General features: G+C 45.3%; 5 protein-coding genes across 5 annotated transcripts; 4 read left to right on the top strand and 1 right to left on the bottom strand.

Moving 5' to 3' along the window:
• Positions 1-729: 729 nt before the first annotated feature.
• On the bottom strand, positions 730-1,091 carry F9C07_12126 (uncharacterized protein; the record flags this gene model as incomplete). The annotated part of the gene is given in 3 exon segments (XM_071507776.1): positions 730-760; positions 776-884; positions 1,064-1,091. 3 exon segments carry the CDS (start codon positions 1,089-1,091, stop codon positions 730-732), a joined length of 168 nt encoding a protein of 55 aa, XP_071367843.1.
• A 509-nt stretch (positions 1,092-1,600) lies between these two features.
• F9C07_12128 (putative 60S ribosomal protein L20) lies at positions 1,601-2,203 on the top strand (the record flags this gene model as incomplete). Its single annotated transcript, XM_071507777.1, has 1 exon — positions 1,601-2,203. The coding sequence occupies one exon, from the start codon at positions 1,601-1,603 to the stop codon at positions 2,201-2,203; it is 603 nt and encodes a 200-aa protein (XP_071367842.1).
• Positions 2,204-2,758: 555 nt separating this feature from the next.
• On the top strand, positions 2,759-4,488 carry F9C07_12129 (uncharacterized protein; the record flags this gene model as incomplete). The annotated part of the gene is made up of 5 exons (XM_071507778.1): positions 2,759-2,790; positions 2,911-2,942; positions 3,000-3,067; positions 3,128-4,245; positions 4,302-4,488. The coding sequence occupies 5 exons, from the start codon at positions 2,759-2,761 to the stop codon at positions 4,486-4,488; spliced, it is 1,437 nt and encodes a 478-aa protein (XP_071367841.1).
• An 839-nt stretch (positions 4,489-5,327) lies between these two features.
• Positions 5,328-9,495, top strand: F9C07_2074795 (uncharacterized protein; the record flags this gene model as incomplete). Its single annotated transcript, XM_071508802.1, is given in 14 exon segments — positions 5,328-5,426; positions 5,478-5,908; positions 5,939-6,494; positions 6,513-6,740; positions 6,791-7,354; positions 7,427-7,500; positions 7,522-7,824; positions 7,880-8,536; positions 8,589-8,691; positions 8,772-8,930; positions 8,986-9,125; positions 9,178-9,226; positions 9,297-9,394; positions 9,447-9,495. The coding sequence occupies 14 exon segments, from the start codon at positions 5,328-5,330 to the stop codon at positions 9,493-9,495; spliced, it is 3,510 nt and encodes a 1,169-aa protein (XP_071367840.1).
• A 1,194-nt stretch (positions 9,496-10,689) lies between these two features.
• F9C07_2286294 (P-loop containing nucleoside triphosphate hydrolase protein) lies at positions 10,690-14,370 on the top strand. Its single transcript, XM_041293851.2, has 4 exons — positions 10,690-11,312; positions 11,375-11,447; positions 11,502-12,098; positions 12,151-14,370. Exons 1-4 carry the CDS (start codon positions 11,269-11,271, stop codon positions 12,970-12,972), a joined length of 1,536 nt encoding a protein of 511 aa, XP_041149095.1. The 5' UTR covers positions 10,690-11,268; the 3' UTR covers positions 12,973-14,370.
• Positions 14,371-14,443: the final 73 nt, after the last annotated feature.

The raw sequence follows: 14,443 nt of genomic DNA, 5'->3' as shown, positions 1-14,443 counted from the left end.
ATCACAATGTTTCTAAGTTGAACCCACCGCCGAGATTGATATTTGGTAGCTTCGATTTTTCTAAAAGCTGCTTGTTCACATTGCAGCCTACATAATTCAAAGTTTCCCGTCGACAAAAGCAACAGCGGGAGTCACTGGAGAGTCAAAGGCGACTACCAGTACTTGACCTGCATCATCCGTTATTATACGCCTGCGGTTCCAACACAGCTGCATAGAGCCTATGTCGGTTTGTACTTCTTTCCTCGTTTGAAATTCAGAGTAACTCATCCTAGATTAGCTCACGGTCGATGATATGGCTATCAAACTGGCTTGTTAGTTTTTCGGATCTCGTACGCGAAACATCCATGGTCCGAAGCCATAAAGTTCACTCACGGATTTGCCGAAGTAAGCATTAAGACATCCGAACAGCGTGAATACCTTAGTAGCTGATTGAGAGGATTCTGCAAGTCCTCTTTGCATTGCATTAATTGTTAGAATGGACTCCCATGATCTGTCTATACGGCTCCACGCACACGCACAACGACACATCCTGGCTACCTGTTAGAAAAGCAGGTTGTGGAGTTACTGGGGTATGCTCTGAGAATTAAGCAACCGAGGGGAGCCATTCCAATATATATATATATGTTTTAGGGAAGGAGTAAAAAAGATAATTGGTGTGAGTAGTAAAGGTATATCTGAAGTTATCGTTTACTAATAGTCTATAACAATAGCTGAGCCATGTAGAGCCTATTACAAGAAAGAAGATGATTCGACTAGATACCTAATAATTATTCACCTGATGTTCACGTTGGGGTTTAATTCAATGATGACCCAAAAGATAGCCTCAATGAACTGGCCTAGAATCAAAGTTACTTGAATTCCAATCAAGACGCCAACAGACGCCCCTGCGTACATTGGGTTCGTCGCCTTATGTCAAGTCAAAGGCTTTCTAATGACACCACCTTGAGAATGAACTTTATTTCTGGTCATATATGGAGTACAACTTATATACTCTATATATACACGGTATATTGATACCTAGGTCGGACTTTATGCATATGTACTCCTTGCTGCCAGTACATACAGTACATACTCCCCGGTAATATTTTCATGGGACGTACGGAGTACAGTATAATACAAACAACTATGTTGATGTACTCCAGACATACTTCATTGCCTTGTGTTATTGGCTTTAGCAGTGGTAGAGTACCTGACTGAAACGTCTCGTAATTACGCTACATGAATATCCATCTCGTAAGTTACTACTCAATTAGGCTAGGCTATACTAATCCAGATCAACCCTCGTCACGGGACTTACTGCTTAGAGGAAAAAGTTAATGTTCGAATCTCCAAAAGTGTTTATCCCTTGGGAAGGCCGTCCGAACCTGGCTTCAACGCGACTAGAAACTAATGCTATAGATTTAACTAGCGACAGTATGTTCTCAGGCAATTCCACCTATTATGCTCACCCATGACGTTCTTCATCTAAAACTTAGTTGCTAACACTCGTTCTCCGTGGTTCCAGTTTATCCTGGATTGAAATCAACCGACACCGGTGATCTAGGGCTCTTTTAGCATAACTTCAACAAATCCGAAGTCCTAGATAGGAAGTGAAAAGAAAATGGCAACTTGTCTTACTGCCCCCAAACGGCCGTTTCTAGCCCTGCCGTCATTTGTTCCGTCTTCGTGTCCGTCGATCACTTTGCAAACACGCCGGCATCAATCCTCGTATAGGCGGACGAAACAACGCCTACGTGTCAAACCAGATGCGTCGTTTGGTGTTTCGTCCACCCAATTTCATGATCAAATCATTCACAACCCGCCTTCGAGCGCCCCCTCGGTATACCATACACCCACGAAATTCCTCCCTCTCGATGATGTTCGGAGAACCCTTCGTGGCGCTTCCATGAACAATGGAAATTCTGCTCAACTACCCTCTGTTTTCAAAACATCCGTGGAGAAGAGATATCATTTGAATCCTTCAGACATAGAGGAGATCCGCAGACTGCGATTAAGCGACCCGATGACTTGGAGCCGTTGGAAACTGGCTAAGCGCTTTGACTGCTCTCCAATGTTCATTGCTATGGTATGTGAAGCTGGCCCACAAAAGAAAGAAATACAGAAACAAGTCTTGGAAGCGGTACAATCAAGATGGGGTACAAAACGTCGGATGGCCAGAGAAGACCGACAATTGCGAAAAGAATCCTGGGGAAGAGATGAATGAGGGAGGAGCGTTCCATCTTGATCTAGCTCTAGCCAGTTGATCTTGCTTTGGTTGCTCGGAGAGTCAAATTGATTCGACGCTTGCTGTATCTCTTGTCCATGGCCTATGGGAAGCTCACATATGCTGTATCAAAACTTGTATTCTAGCTCTAGCGTTACTGTATTGGATTCCATATTGTATCCACTATGTTACAACCTCATCGGGTTCCAATAATTCTTCCTTAGGTACGGAGTACTCCGTATCTACTAGTGATACGAGATAGTACAGCGTCGCTTATCTGCGGCATAGAGGTCGCGTGGTGCCTTTTAGCGCTTCAATTATTAAATTGTTAGGTAAACGTCCCCTCCCAACCAGCAAATCGTGTCACTTCGATTTTCTTCCGCACGCACCCAAATGCCCCTCCTCCGTCGCGTCGCAACGTCACTGAGGGAATATAAGCCTAGTTTATCTTCCTCGGTTTCCACTAAAAAATATTGGACACCATATCTCCCATTCTTAGGGACGCCTTACTTATCCTGTCGCCGCTCTTTTTACGGACATATCAGTGATAAAAAAATGGCACCACAGCTTGAACCATTTTTCAAACAGTAAGTTTCCTTCGTTGATTCTCTATTGTTTTGTTGTCTCTCTCTCTTTCTCCATTATCATCCTTCTTCAGTCCCCAAAGAATGGACATAAGTTAAAGGCCTGGTGCCTCATCTGTCTAGGGTTGACGGCCTTGCCGAATCTTTCATCGAGCGTAAGTCGAGTGCTACCTTTTTCTATCTACACATACAGCACGCTGACAGAACTCAAGGTCTGCGAAAGGCTGTTGCGATCCCTTCTGTTTCTGCACAGGATGAGAACAGAAAAGACGTTTTCAGAGTACGTGAGGCTCTATTACCCCTTATGAATGGAATTGACCCATAACCTTTCCTTATAAAGATGGCTCAGTTTCTGGCCTCGGAGTTGGAGGCTCTTGGCGCTGAGGTGCATCAAAGGCCGCTGGGAAAACAACCTGGGAAGGAACACCTTGACCTACCCCCAGTTGTCATCGCTCGGTATGGCAATGATAAAAACAAGCGAACCATACTGGTTTACGGCCATTATGATGTCCAGCCAGCATTGAAGGAAGACGGATGGGCCACCGAGCCTTTTCAATTGACGGTTGACAACCAAGGAAGGATGTACGGCCGTGGAAGTACAGACGACAAAGGTCCCGTCTTGGGATGGTTGAACGTGATCGAAGCCCACAGGAAAGCTGGTGTTGAGCTGCCAGTCAACCTTCTTTGCTGCTTTGAGGGCATGGAGGAGTATGGCTCGGAAGGGTTGGAGGAATTTATTCAAGCTGAGAGCAAAGGCTTTTTCAAGGATGCGGATGCCGTCTGCATATCAGATAATTATTGGCTTGGAACAGAGAAACCCTGCCTTACCTATGGCCTGCGAGGCTGCAACTATTACTCTGTCGGTGTCACAGGGCCCGCTCAGGATCTTCATAGCGGAGTTTTCGGTGGGTCTGCCCATGAGCCTATGACAGATTTGGTCCATGTGATGTCTAAACTTGTCGATACTCATGGCAACATCTTGATACCCGGCATCATGGACCTTGTTGAGCCATTGACAGAGGAAGAAAAAGCCCTCTATCCCAATATCAGCTACACAATGGACGACCTCCATCAATCCCTGGGAAGCAAAACCAGCATTCACCCAACGAAAGAAAGAACGCTCATGGCTAGATGGAGGTATCCATCTTTGTCCCTTCATGGCATCGAAGGCGCATATTCGGCGCCTGGCGCCAAAACAGTTATACCGGCGAAGGTCATTGGTAAATTCTCGATTCGGACTGTTCCCAACATGGAAAGCGAAGATGTGAATAAACTCGTCTTTGATTACATAAAGGCAGAATTTGCGAAGCTGAACAGCAAAAATACTTTGGATGTGTGGCTGCAGCATGATGGAAAATGGTGGGTTGCTAGTCCAAAACACTGGAACTTCACTGCCGCAGGCAAGGCGGTGAAGCAGGTATTTGGTGTTGAGCCAGATATGACACGTGAAGGTGGCAGGTATGTTTTCTAGCAAGTTCTCGAGGCTACACCATGACTAAAGCTAACGCAAACAGCATTCCTGTCACCCTGAGCTTCGAGCAAGCGACAGGCAAGAACGTTTTGCTTTTGCCGATGGGTAGCTCAACTGATGCTGCCCATTCTATCAACGAGAAGCTTGATAAGAGGAACTACATCGAGGGGGTAAAATTGCTTGGTGCTTATCTCCACTATGTTGCAGAAGAGCCCATGGTGGCGGCATAGTTGTAATTCAGCAGCTCTTTCTTATAAACGACTCAGTCAACTATTATTGATCATAGCGTCTATACTTCAATATGTGGTTTTGTTTCACTGCTCATTATGTCAATAGCCCGTGAAGCGAATCATAAAAGAGGAAAATTTAAAGTGATATGAATATTTCGATGTACTGTACAAAGATTCTTCCACTTTTTTTACTCGCTCTCCGCCCCTGATGAGCTACGGAGTATAGATATAGTACCTTCGTCAAGCATCTTCTCTAAGACATTCCCTAAACAACCCGAGACGTCACCAAAGCATCTTACTAGGTACCCAGTATATCTATGGAAGATGACCACTCACTGACTAGTGTTTAGTAAGTTGTTCTAGGGGATATGGAACTTGGAGTATGCTTGTAGAATATCGTGTATTGATCATTTGATGTACGGAGTAAGTACTTCTGTACCTACAGGCCTTAAGGCGGTGAGAGCTCGGCATTGGCAGATGGAATTACTGACTCTCAAATTACCGTCTCCTGTAATTGCTCCGTATCGAGGTCTTGCTGACCCCCACTTTAATGGATACAACACAGTGTACGGAGTACGGAGTACACGATCCATATTACGCAGAGTAAGCTATCACGAAAACCCAATTCGGGTCATTCACGCGACTCAATACGCGTTTCAAGCTTATCAGAGTATAGGGTAAGTATAACCTACATTCGCATCCAATGGGTTTTTATTTGACCTTGATCGGAAGGCCGCTAGATCCTGTGTAGTGGCTCTTGATTCACTTTTGTTGCCATTATTGTTACTTCTAGTATGAATAATTACTGTTCATTTGTATGACCCGGTCGCATTCCACCGATGTCATCGTTAAAGCGCCCGCAGAGACCCTTGGAGCAGGGTGAATGGGATGAAGGAGACGATAACAGGTTAAGCTCATCGTCCAGCGCTTGTCATTTGGTGTGTTTTCTTCGTGCCTCGTCTCTTATACAAACTAACACACACCGGAAGCGCAAACGTATTCGCACGTCCAAATCACCAGCTTCGTACGAAGGCACTGGAGTAAGCGACAGTGAGAGTGAAGGAAGAATTCATCATTCTATCACCCAGGCTTTAGAATATGATGAGGACGAGCTGGAATTACGTGCAACGCAATTAATCCAGGAGAAGTACTCTTTCGCTGGCGACGAACCCAACGTTCCTGCTGAACATGGCATTCTTGAGCGTGTTGAATGCTACAACTTTATGTGTCATGACCACTTCTATGTCGAACTGGGACCATTGATTAACTTTATAGTCGGGAAGAATGGCAGCGGCAAGAGCGCAGTGCTAACAGCTATAACTCTTTGTCTGGGTGGCAAAGCATCAGCTACAAATCGCGGTCAGAGTCTTAAGAGTTTCATCAAAGAAGGCAAAGAGTACGTGCGTTTATCACTATACTGGTCACATACTTACTAATTGATGTTTTGTAGGAGTGCAACCATCGTTGTGCGCATCAAAAATCAAGGAGACGGTGCCTATATGCCGGATGATTATGGAAAGTCCATTGTAATTGAACGCCATTTTACGAAAGCTGGAACAAGTGGCTTCAAAATCAAGGCAGAGAACGGGCGTATAGTTTCCACCAAGAAAGCCGAATTGGATGCTATCATTGACTTTTTCACATTACAATTTGACAACCCGATGAATGTTCTCTCACAAGACATGGCCCGCCAATTTTTGAGCAGCTCAAGTCCTGCTGAGAAATACAAATTCTTTGTGAAGGGTGTTCAATTGGAGCAGCTTGATCAGGACTACCGATTGATCGAAGAATCTGCTGATCAGATTGAGGAGAAGCTTAGGGGGCGAGAGCAGGATATTATGATATTAAAACACCGCAAAGTTGCAGCAAACCAGAAATTGGACATGTCTGATCAACACGAATCCCTGAGGAACAGGGTCAGAAATGTCCGGAGCCAGATGGCTTGGGCTCAGGTCGAAGAACAGGAAAGAGTAAGAAGCCCAGACATTATGGGTTTGCAAGCCGGCGTTTCTGATGAACCGTAGATGAGAAGCTCCTTAGAGATTGAACTAGCTAGGGTCGATGAGAAGATTGCAACAGCTGAAGCTGGGCTGGGCAGCTTTGACGCTGCTATACGAGTAGCTGAGGAGGAAACCGAAGCCGCTGCCGAATGCGTTAGACAAGGTACTACTAAACTCGAGCAAGCACAAAGTGAGAAGGTGGAAATTACAGCTAGGTGGGACGAACAAATGACTGAGCGTCATGATTTGCAGGTAATATTTCACTATAGAAAATCCGGGCCTTTTACTGATGGTCATTGCAGGCACAGCAACGTCAGATACGAGATTATTTAAAAGCAGCAGAAGCTAGGATAAACGAAACGCAACAAAAGATTGAAGAGGAAAATCAACGTCTGGTTAACCTAAGCGGCGGCAGTTATACTAGGAAACAGGAACAACTCGAGCGAGCAAAGGTAGAAGCTGCGCATGCCAGCACACAGTACGTGGAACACCAACGCAATGCGGATCGCCTATACCGAGACTTGGAAGTGGCTGGAAAAGAAGTTGAATCATTGGCGGTGCCACTTAACAGAACGAAGGCCGACGTTGAGCAAGCTGAGAAACTTTTATGGAGCCTAAGCAAAGAAGGCGGACCCAAAAACACGGGGTTCCACGACAAAATGCCGTCTCTCCTGAGGACCATTCAACAAGAAGAGGGCTTCACCGAAAAGCCTGTCGGTCCCATTGGTCGCCATGTGACCTTGCTGAAACCAGAATGGTCATCTATCCTAGAGAACTCATTTGGCACGACATTGAACAGCTTCGTTGTAACATCTAAGAGAGACATGGAGATTCTTTCCCGTATTATGCGCAATGTCAACTGGTATGTTCCCACTGCCCGTAGTTTTACAGACCCTGCCTCTTTAACAATGCTGGAAGCATATGCCCAATCTTTATAGGAAATGATGGGTATATTGATACATCAGAACACGAGCCTGATCATAAGTTTGATACGGCTTTACGGGTGCTTCAGGTAGGTGCCTTTGATTCACAGAGCCAGCTACATTAGGTTGATATACTCGAATTTGCAGATTGACAACGAACTCGTCCGTCGACAATTGATCATTAACCATGGTATTGAGCAAATGCTTTTAATCGAGAAGCTAGAAGAAGCGTCTTCAGTACTCTTTGATGGACAGAAACCTAGGAATGTGAAGCGGTGTTACTGTATTGACCAAACGGACAGGCGGCGGGGCATTCATCTATCTTACAACCGTGCGGGAGAGCCAAGCCAGGCTCCGGTTCCTGCATACAGTGGCAGCCCACGAATGAAATCCGACCTAGCTTCCCAAATAAGGTGATTCCTAGATGTGTCCAATACCTCGCTTATCCACTGACATTTACTCCCGCAGGGTCCAACGTGATGTAGTGGCGGACCTCAGGCGTAAGCTCAGCGATCAGGAAGAGCGATTCCGATCTGCTCGGTCTCGCTTGGAGGGCTGCAAGCAGGCTCGTGTGAGGCATGGGAAGAGTACAAATGAGTTACGAGTCATACTGCAAAGGAAGGAAGACCATGTGGAAGAGCTCACAGATGTACTCGACAAAGAACGTGTGGAAGATGACCATCTTGACGTGCTGCGAGCCACGCTCCAGGAGGCTGAGGAAGAAAAACGCATCAACGAAGGGTCATTGAAAGACAGTATGGAGGCCATGGAAGCTATGATGAAGGGGCTTAAAGCCATTAAGCAGCAACTCGCTTCTAAGGATGCCGATATAGCTGCGTCGACGGAAGAGCTCCATATAACTCAGAGTGAGGTACTCCGGGCGCAAGACAAACGCCGAAAGATCATTAACGATAAAAATATTGCGGTTGAACGACTAGACGATATCAGACGAGAAAAAGAAAGGATAAATGAAAAAAGAGAGGAGGTTTCTGCACGTGTTATCGACTTCAGCGAGAAAGCCAGTCTAGTCTCACCTCGGGTTCCAATTCCGGAAGGTGAGACTGCTGCTAGTTTGGACAAAAAACTGGACAGGCTTAATAGGGATATACAACGCTATAACCAACAGTCAGATACTTCAAACACGGTGCCATGGATCATTCAACTAACTAATTACTAGATTGGGCGCATCTCGCGATGAAATCGCCGCTGAAGCCGCCAAAGCATCCGCAGCCTATGACCGGGCCCTGAAGCAAGTGGAGGAATTTAGGTTACTTGCGGGTGTACGTTTTCACCTTTCCCCTCTTCTCTTTTATGTTTTTGCCCTGTACAAGGGACTCAAGTCTGTTGACTGTATCTGCAGATTCTCATTGAAACACTCAAACATCGCAAGAAGCGTTGGGTAATTTTCAGGTCTCACATTTCATCTCGGGCCAAGGCACAATTCACGTACTTACTAAGCGAGAGAAGTTTCCGTGGTCGACTTCTGACTGACCATGAGAGCAAGCTGCTGGATTTACAAGTAAGTTACATGATGCAGTTCTTATCCTCTGACAGAATCTGATACAACTTTCTAGGTCGAACCTGATATAACAAAGGATAGCACTGGACGGGGTGCAAAGACACTTTCTGGTGGTGAAAAGTCTTTTTCTCAAGTTTGTCTTCTATTGGCACTTTGGGAGGCTATGGGATCTCCTGTCCGCTGCTTAGATGAATTGTAAGTTAGTGATCATCAGGCGCATTAACTGTCCCTAACATTCGCCCAATAGTGACGTGTACATGGACCACATTAACAGGAAGATGGCAATTGATATGCTTGTACGTCTCTTCCTTCTCTCTTTTTTTCAAAGTTCCGTTGCACTGTGTTTGCTAACTGAATAATTAACAGATGCTGGCCGCTCGGCGGTCAGTAGGTGTGCAATTTATACTAATCACACCTGGCTCTAGGGCGGAGATTAGCTTAGCCCCTGATGTTCGTGTGAAGGAGTGAGTATAAGGATCAAGACAAGATATAGTTATCAGCATTGCAACTGACAAGTGCCTTCCCTCTAGATTGGCAGAACCTGAACGAGGACAAACGAGATTAGTATTTCGCCAGTAAACAGAAATTGGTACAATTTTTTTTGTACAGAGCATTCAATCACTTAACAAAACATTCCACATGGGCTGGTGTCTACGAAGAATGTCTCATTATTTGGACAAGAAATGCCTCAAGGTGATCTCAACTCCACATAAAGCTCGATATTTTCCGCCATATACTATACCCTCCCCCCACCCCTACCTAAACCTACGTACCCTCCGGCGGGCAAAGGAGAAAGAAGAAGAACAAGAGACTGTATCAAAGGTAATAAGCATGCAGCTAGATTATTGAGAAAGATGGATTAGCAAAACGTAGACTATATGTGTGAGAGTCTGGCTCTTTCGTTTGATTGATTCAATTGGTGCGGATCAACTGAAGGACTAGTACTAAAAACAAGCTCCTTGCTTTGGAGGTGTTCTGAATGACCCTTCATCTCAAAAGCGGGGCGGTGTGCGTCCAACAGCCAGGACCTGGGCAAGGAACTAAAAGAGAGCTTAGTGGGCAGCTATAGCTCTCCTGATAGTCTAGCATCACTGAGGAACACAGTCAATCGGTAATTAAGAAAAGCACTTGAACCCACACGCTTCCCTGTTCGTTCATGAAATTAAATAACCCCGAAACTGATTTAGGATATATTGGTGGCATTTCCATCGTTAGATGTTGGGGTCATTTTATCGCATAGGGTTGGAAACACTTGCGCCATGGTGGAAGGATGCAGCAGTTGCCAAACTATCCTGCTAGGTAGAGTGCTTTATCATCTAACACAGCCGACAGCGTACTAAAGCGATATAATGGGTCTGCATAGACTGGCAGGAGCATGTTGCCGGGATATAAGAGTTATAGATTTAGTAGCTGACTACTGTATATGAATACTGTCACATGGCATGAAAGGCATAGCCCTTGTGCTATGAGTCACGCACCCAATTCTTCAGCTTCAGCCATATTTCTGTACTCATGTCAACCGCTGAATAGGATATAGCAGAATAGCTCTAGGGCCGTCACATTCACATTTTACCGGTTAACCCTGTCACGTGGGGTGTAATTTACCTAAAAGCGGCGTCATTTCGAGTTGTAACTTTATGGTACTGGTAACAGTGGTAAAAAATTACTGAGCTCATTGAAGTTTGGCCTGCTTAGCCGTACTACTCCAGGGCTAGAGGTCAGTAAAGGCGGCGAGGCTACACAGTACTGCCCACTCACCACATAAGTTTTCACTCATAATCTTCTACCTTCAACGTTCTTCGCACTACAGGTTGCTCATCTTTCTTATCCGTGAAATACCACAGACACGACTCTCACAACAGTCAATATTCTGCTTGAGGTCTTGGGGAGCTCGGTGCTATTTCACCTGTCTTGATTGGTGCCTCTAATTTACACCAACCAGTGCCTCTCCTTTACAGCTCAACTTAGGCCACTCACAGCCAACTTTACCTTGGCACTTACAAGCAATATCCCACACAATCCAGACGCAAAGACACCCGATATTGTCTGTCCACTGTGCTCTTTTCTGAATACCCTACCTGACTTCCCGAGAGAATTACCCATTTTCCGAGTCTGCCAAAGAACAAGTTGCAACCAAGTCCACCTTCTATATCCTCGGCCCCCTCTTACATTTATTGGAACCTGCCGCAAGGCTCAGGACAGCAGAAGCCGTCATTTGTTTTAGCTCTGACCCTCTTGACTTGATTCTCTACGATATCGCGAGGCCTATTTTCACGAACACCTTCGACACCCAAGGCTCTTTCTCCATTATCCTCCACCTGGGCAAGCGATTATCACCATGGCCGAAGCTCTTGCCTCACAACTTAACAACACAACACTAGGGTAAGTGAATTTATACGTATTTTGTGAGGCTTAGATAAAGTTGCTCAGTAGTGTCGTTATAGGGAAGCAAGCTCAGACACAAGGTGGAAGGACCAACTAAAAGCCCCTGCAAAAGATGCACGGCCACAGACCGAGGTTTGCTACCATCAACGTCTATGCTTACGTCTTCAAAGTCTAACCCCAATCTAGGACGTGACAGCCACTAAAGGCCTTGAGTTTGAAGATTTCTATATTAAACGCGAACTTATGATGGGCATCTTCGAAGCTGGTTTCGAGAAGCCCTCCCCTATCCAAGAAGAAACAATACCAGTTGCTCTTACTGGCAGGGATATTCTGGCCCGAGCAAAGAATGGTACCGGAAAGACAGCGGCCTTCGTCATCCCCACATTAGAACGCATAAATCCTAAAAGCACCAAAACGCAAGCACTCATCCTTGTTCCAACCAGAGAGCTTGCGCTCCAAACATCTCATGTTTGTAAAACTCTCGGGAAACATCTGGGGATCAACGTAATGGTCACCACTGGAGGAACTGGGTTGATGGATGACATTATCAGGTTGAACGACGCCGTCCATATCCTTGTCGGAACTCCAGGCCGTGTTCTAGATCTGGCTAGTAAGGGCGTTGCTGACCTTTCTGAATGTCCAACATTCGTCATGGATGAAGCCGACAAATTACTGTCTCCTGAATTTACTCCTGTAATTGAGCAGCTATTGTCATTTCATCCCAAAGACCGTCAGGTCATGCTCTTCAGTGCGACTTTTCCATTGATAGTGAAGTCATTCAAGGTACGTTTCATCTGATTCCTTTCCATTACTCTTGGGCTGACACCCTTGTTAGGATAAGCACATGCGCAATCCTTACGAGATCAACCTTATGGACGAACTCACCCTCCGAGGAATCACTCAGTATTATGCTTTTGTGGAAGAAAAGCAAAAAGTCCATTGCCTTAACACTCTTTTTTCCAAACTTCAAATTAATCAATCAATCATCTTCTGCAATTCAACAAATCGCGTTGAGCTTCTCGCAAAGAAGATCACAGAATTAGGCTATTCGTGCTTTTACTCACATGCAAGGATGCTACAACAACATCGGAATCGAGTCTTCCATGATTTCCGGAACGGTGTATGCCGCAACCTTGTTTGCTCTGATTTGCTAACTCGAGGTATCGATATTCAAGCGGTGAATGTCGTGATCAACTTTGACTTTCCCAAGAACGCTGAAACCTACCTCCACCGAATAGGCCGATCTGGTCGTTTTGGTCATCTGGGTCTAGCAATCAATCTTATCAACTGGGATGATCGTTTCAATCTATATAAGATTGAGCAAGAGTTGGGAACCGAAATACAACCTATCCCTCAAAATATCGACAAGAAGTTATACGTATATGAATCGCCGGAAACCATTCCACGCCCAATCGCGAATGCATCACAAGCACAGCTTGCAACGAGTGGGAATCAAACCCAGAACATGGGAGAACGCCGCCACAACAACCACTCGAATGGCGGACATTATCAATTCGGTCGAGGTCGAGGTTCATATCGTGGAGGACGAAGCCAAGGTCAGCGCCGCAATATGCAGAATGAGATGAATAAATTCGGTACTTCCCAAAACCAACAGCAGAGTGGCAAGAGTCAGCCTGCGCAGGTGTCGCCAAATTGACATCGGTCTGGTAAGAACATTGTTGTTTTTTCTATCATTCTTTGATTATTTATTTCTTCTCCTCTCCTTTATGTATTGCTTGTTACTATAAATGCTCTCAATATTGAACGACCTTGGCCATATTACCTGACAAACCACAATCAAAGTCTTTACTTTTTGCTGCTCATTTTCAATGCAAACTTGACGGTGTGTGTTATGAATTTCCTCGTTTGTTTTCGACAATGATGATATGATAACGGTGACCACATCTGTATCATATTTTTCTGTTCCTTTTTGTTCCAATCTCCTCGAGAATCTACCTTGCCCTCTCTACCACCCTCACCTCTTTCGCCGTCGTCTTCCCCCCTTCAAGAGTGAGTAAGGTGGTTGGGTTTATGTACATATTGATGCTGCATCTATGGTTTTTGAGCACAAGTTGCGGCGTTTACAGGTTTCCACCAGCAGTTTGTCATGTTTTCGGCGTTGGTGGTGTGGCTTTCCGATAACCCTTAGCCCCAAGTACCTCGTCTCTTTGACTGGGCTTTTCCCCCTACTTTCTGCCTCCCCTTTCCCTTTTTCTCTATACTTTCATCGGCGCATTACCATGCAGCTTTGGATGATCTAAGCTATTGGTCAGTATCATAGGCCGGCGCAGTGTCTTGGGGCAGTCCACATCGGTGTTTGGGTTCTTTTTCCGCTCTCTTTATCTCACGAGCTGCTGCACGGTCGTTGGGTGTTCTGTGTTTTATCCGGCGTTGTGGCTATGAAGCCTTCTATAGTCTTGTTTGTCAACACATTGAGAGATTGGCTTTATTTGCGGCTGGTGTTCAAAGCCGCCCTATGGCTTATGCCCCTTTTCACTCTGACAAGAGATAGTGCATCTTGCTATCCGTCAGATAGGGACAACTTTGATTCGGTGCAGTCCTAATCTGTGACTGTGCCCAGGAAACGAATGTCTGGATCTGCGTGACGGGGAATCCGATGATTACGGTAGCAGATTTCGAAAACATTGGGTGAGGATACACCAGGAAAGCAACGAAGATGCGATGGGGGGAATATCTATGAAAGCTTTCAACGAAATGAGGGACCCGAAAAAAAAAGAAGAAGAAAAAGAAATAGAAAAAGAAGAAAAAAAACTTGAAAATATATTAAAGCCAGCAAAGAGGAGGGTTACAGTCAGATGTTTGTTTTACACCTGTAGCCAACGGTCAAGCTCACTCAGGTAGCATCTACGAAATGGCAATATACCCTCCGAGATGTAGAAGCTTCGATATTCACACATCATGTGGTAGTAATACTAGTACATACAAGTTGGGCCTTGATGCAAACTTGGTGGTTTGCTCTGTTGGAGCATTTAATCTGATATTGCGTGCCCTGCCCTTCCCGGCACCCGTATTGGCATGTTTGTACTTTAGTCCCAAATCACAGTGCCGAAGTTGGTTCACATCCATTGTTGCAGTGGTGGTTGAGCTTTCGGTATTCTTCTTTCTAA

The sequence above is a fragment of the Aspergillus flavus genome, chromosome 6 (assembly GCF_009017415.1).
Source record: "Aspergillus flavus chromosome 6, complete sequence".
Classification (NCBI taxonomy): Eukaryota; Fungi; Ascomycota; class Eurotiomycetes; order Eurotiales; family Aspergillaceae; genus Aspergillus; species Aspergillus flavus.
Note: the sequence above shows the minus strand (reverse complement) of the source record. Positions and strands in the feature narration are given on the sequence as shown.

Bases quoted from the DNA above. Each gene is read 5' to 3' on its own strand.
- F9C07_2286294 (XM_041293851.2), top strand. From the start codon at position 11,269: ATGGCCGAAGCTCTTGCCTCACAACTTAACAACACAACACTAGG. The intron at 11,313-11,374 runs GTAAGTGAATTT...GTGTCGTTATAG, and splicing joins CTTAACAACACAACACTAGG to GGAAGCAAGCTCAGACACAA. The intron at 11,448-11,501 runs GTTTGCTACCAT...ACCCCAATCTAG, and splicing joins ATGCACGGCCACAGACCGAG to GACGTGACAGCCACTAAAGG.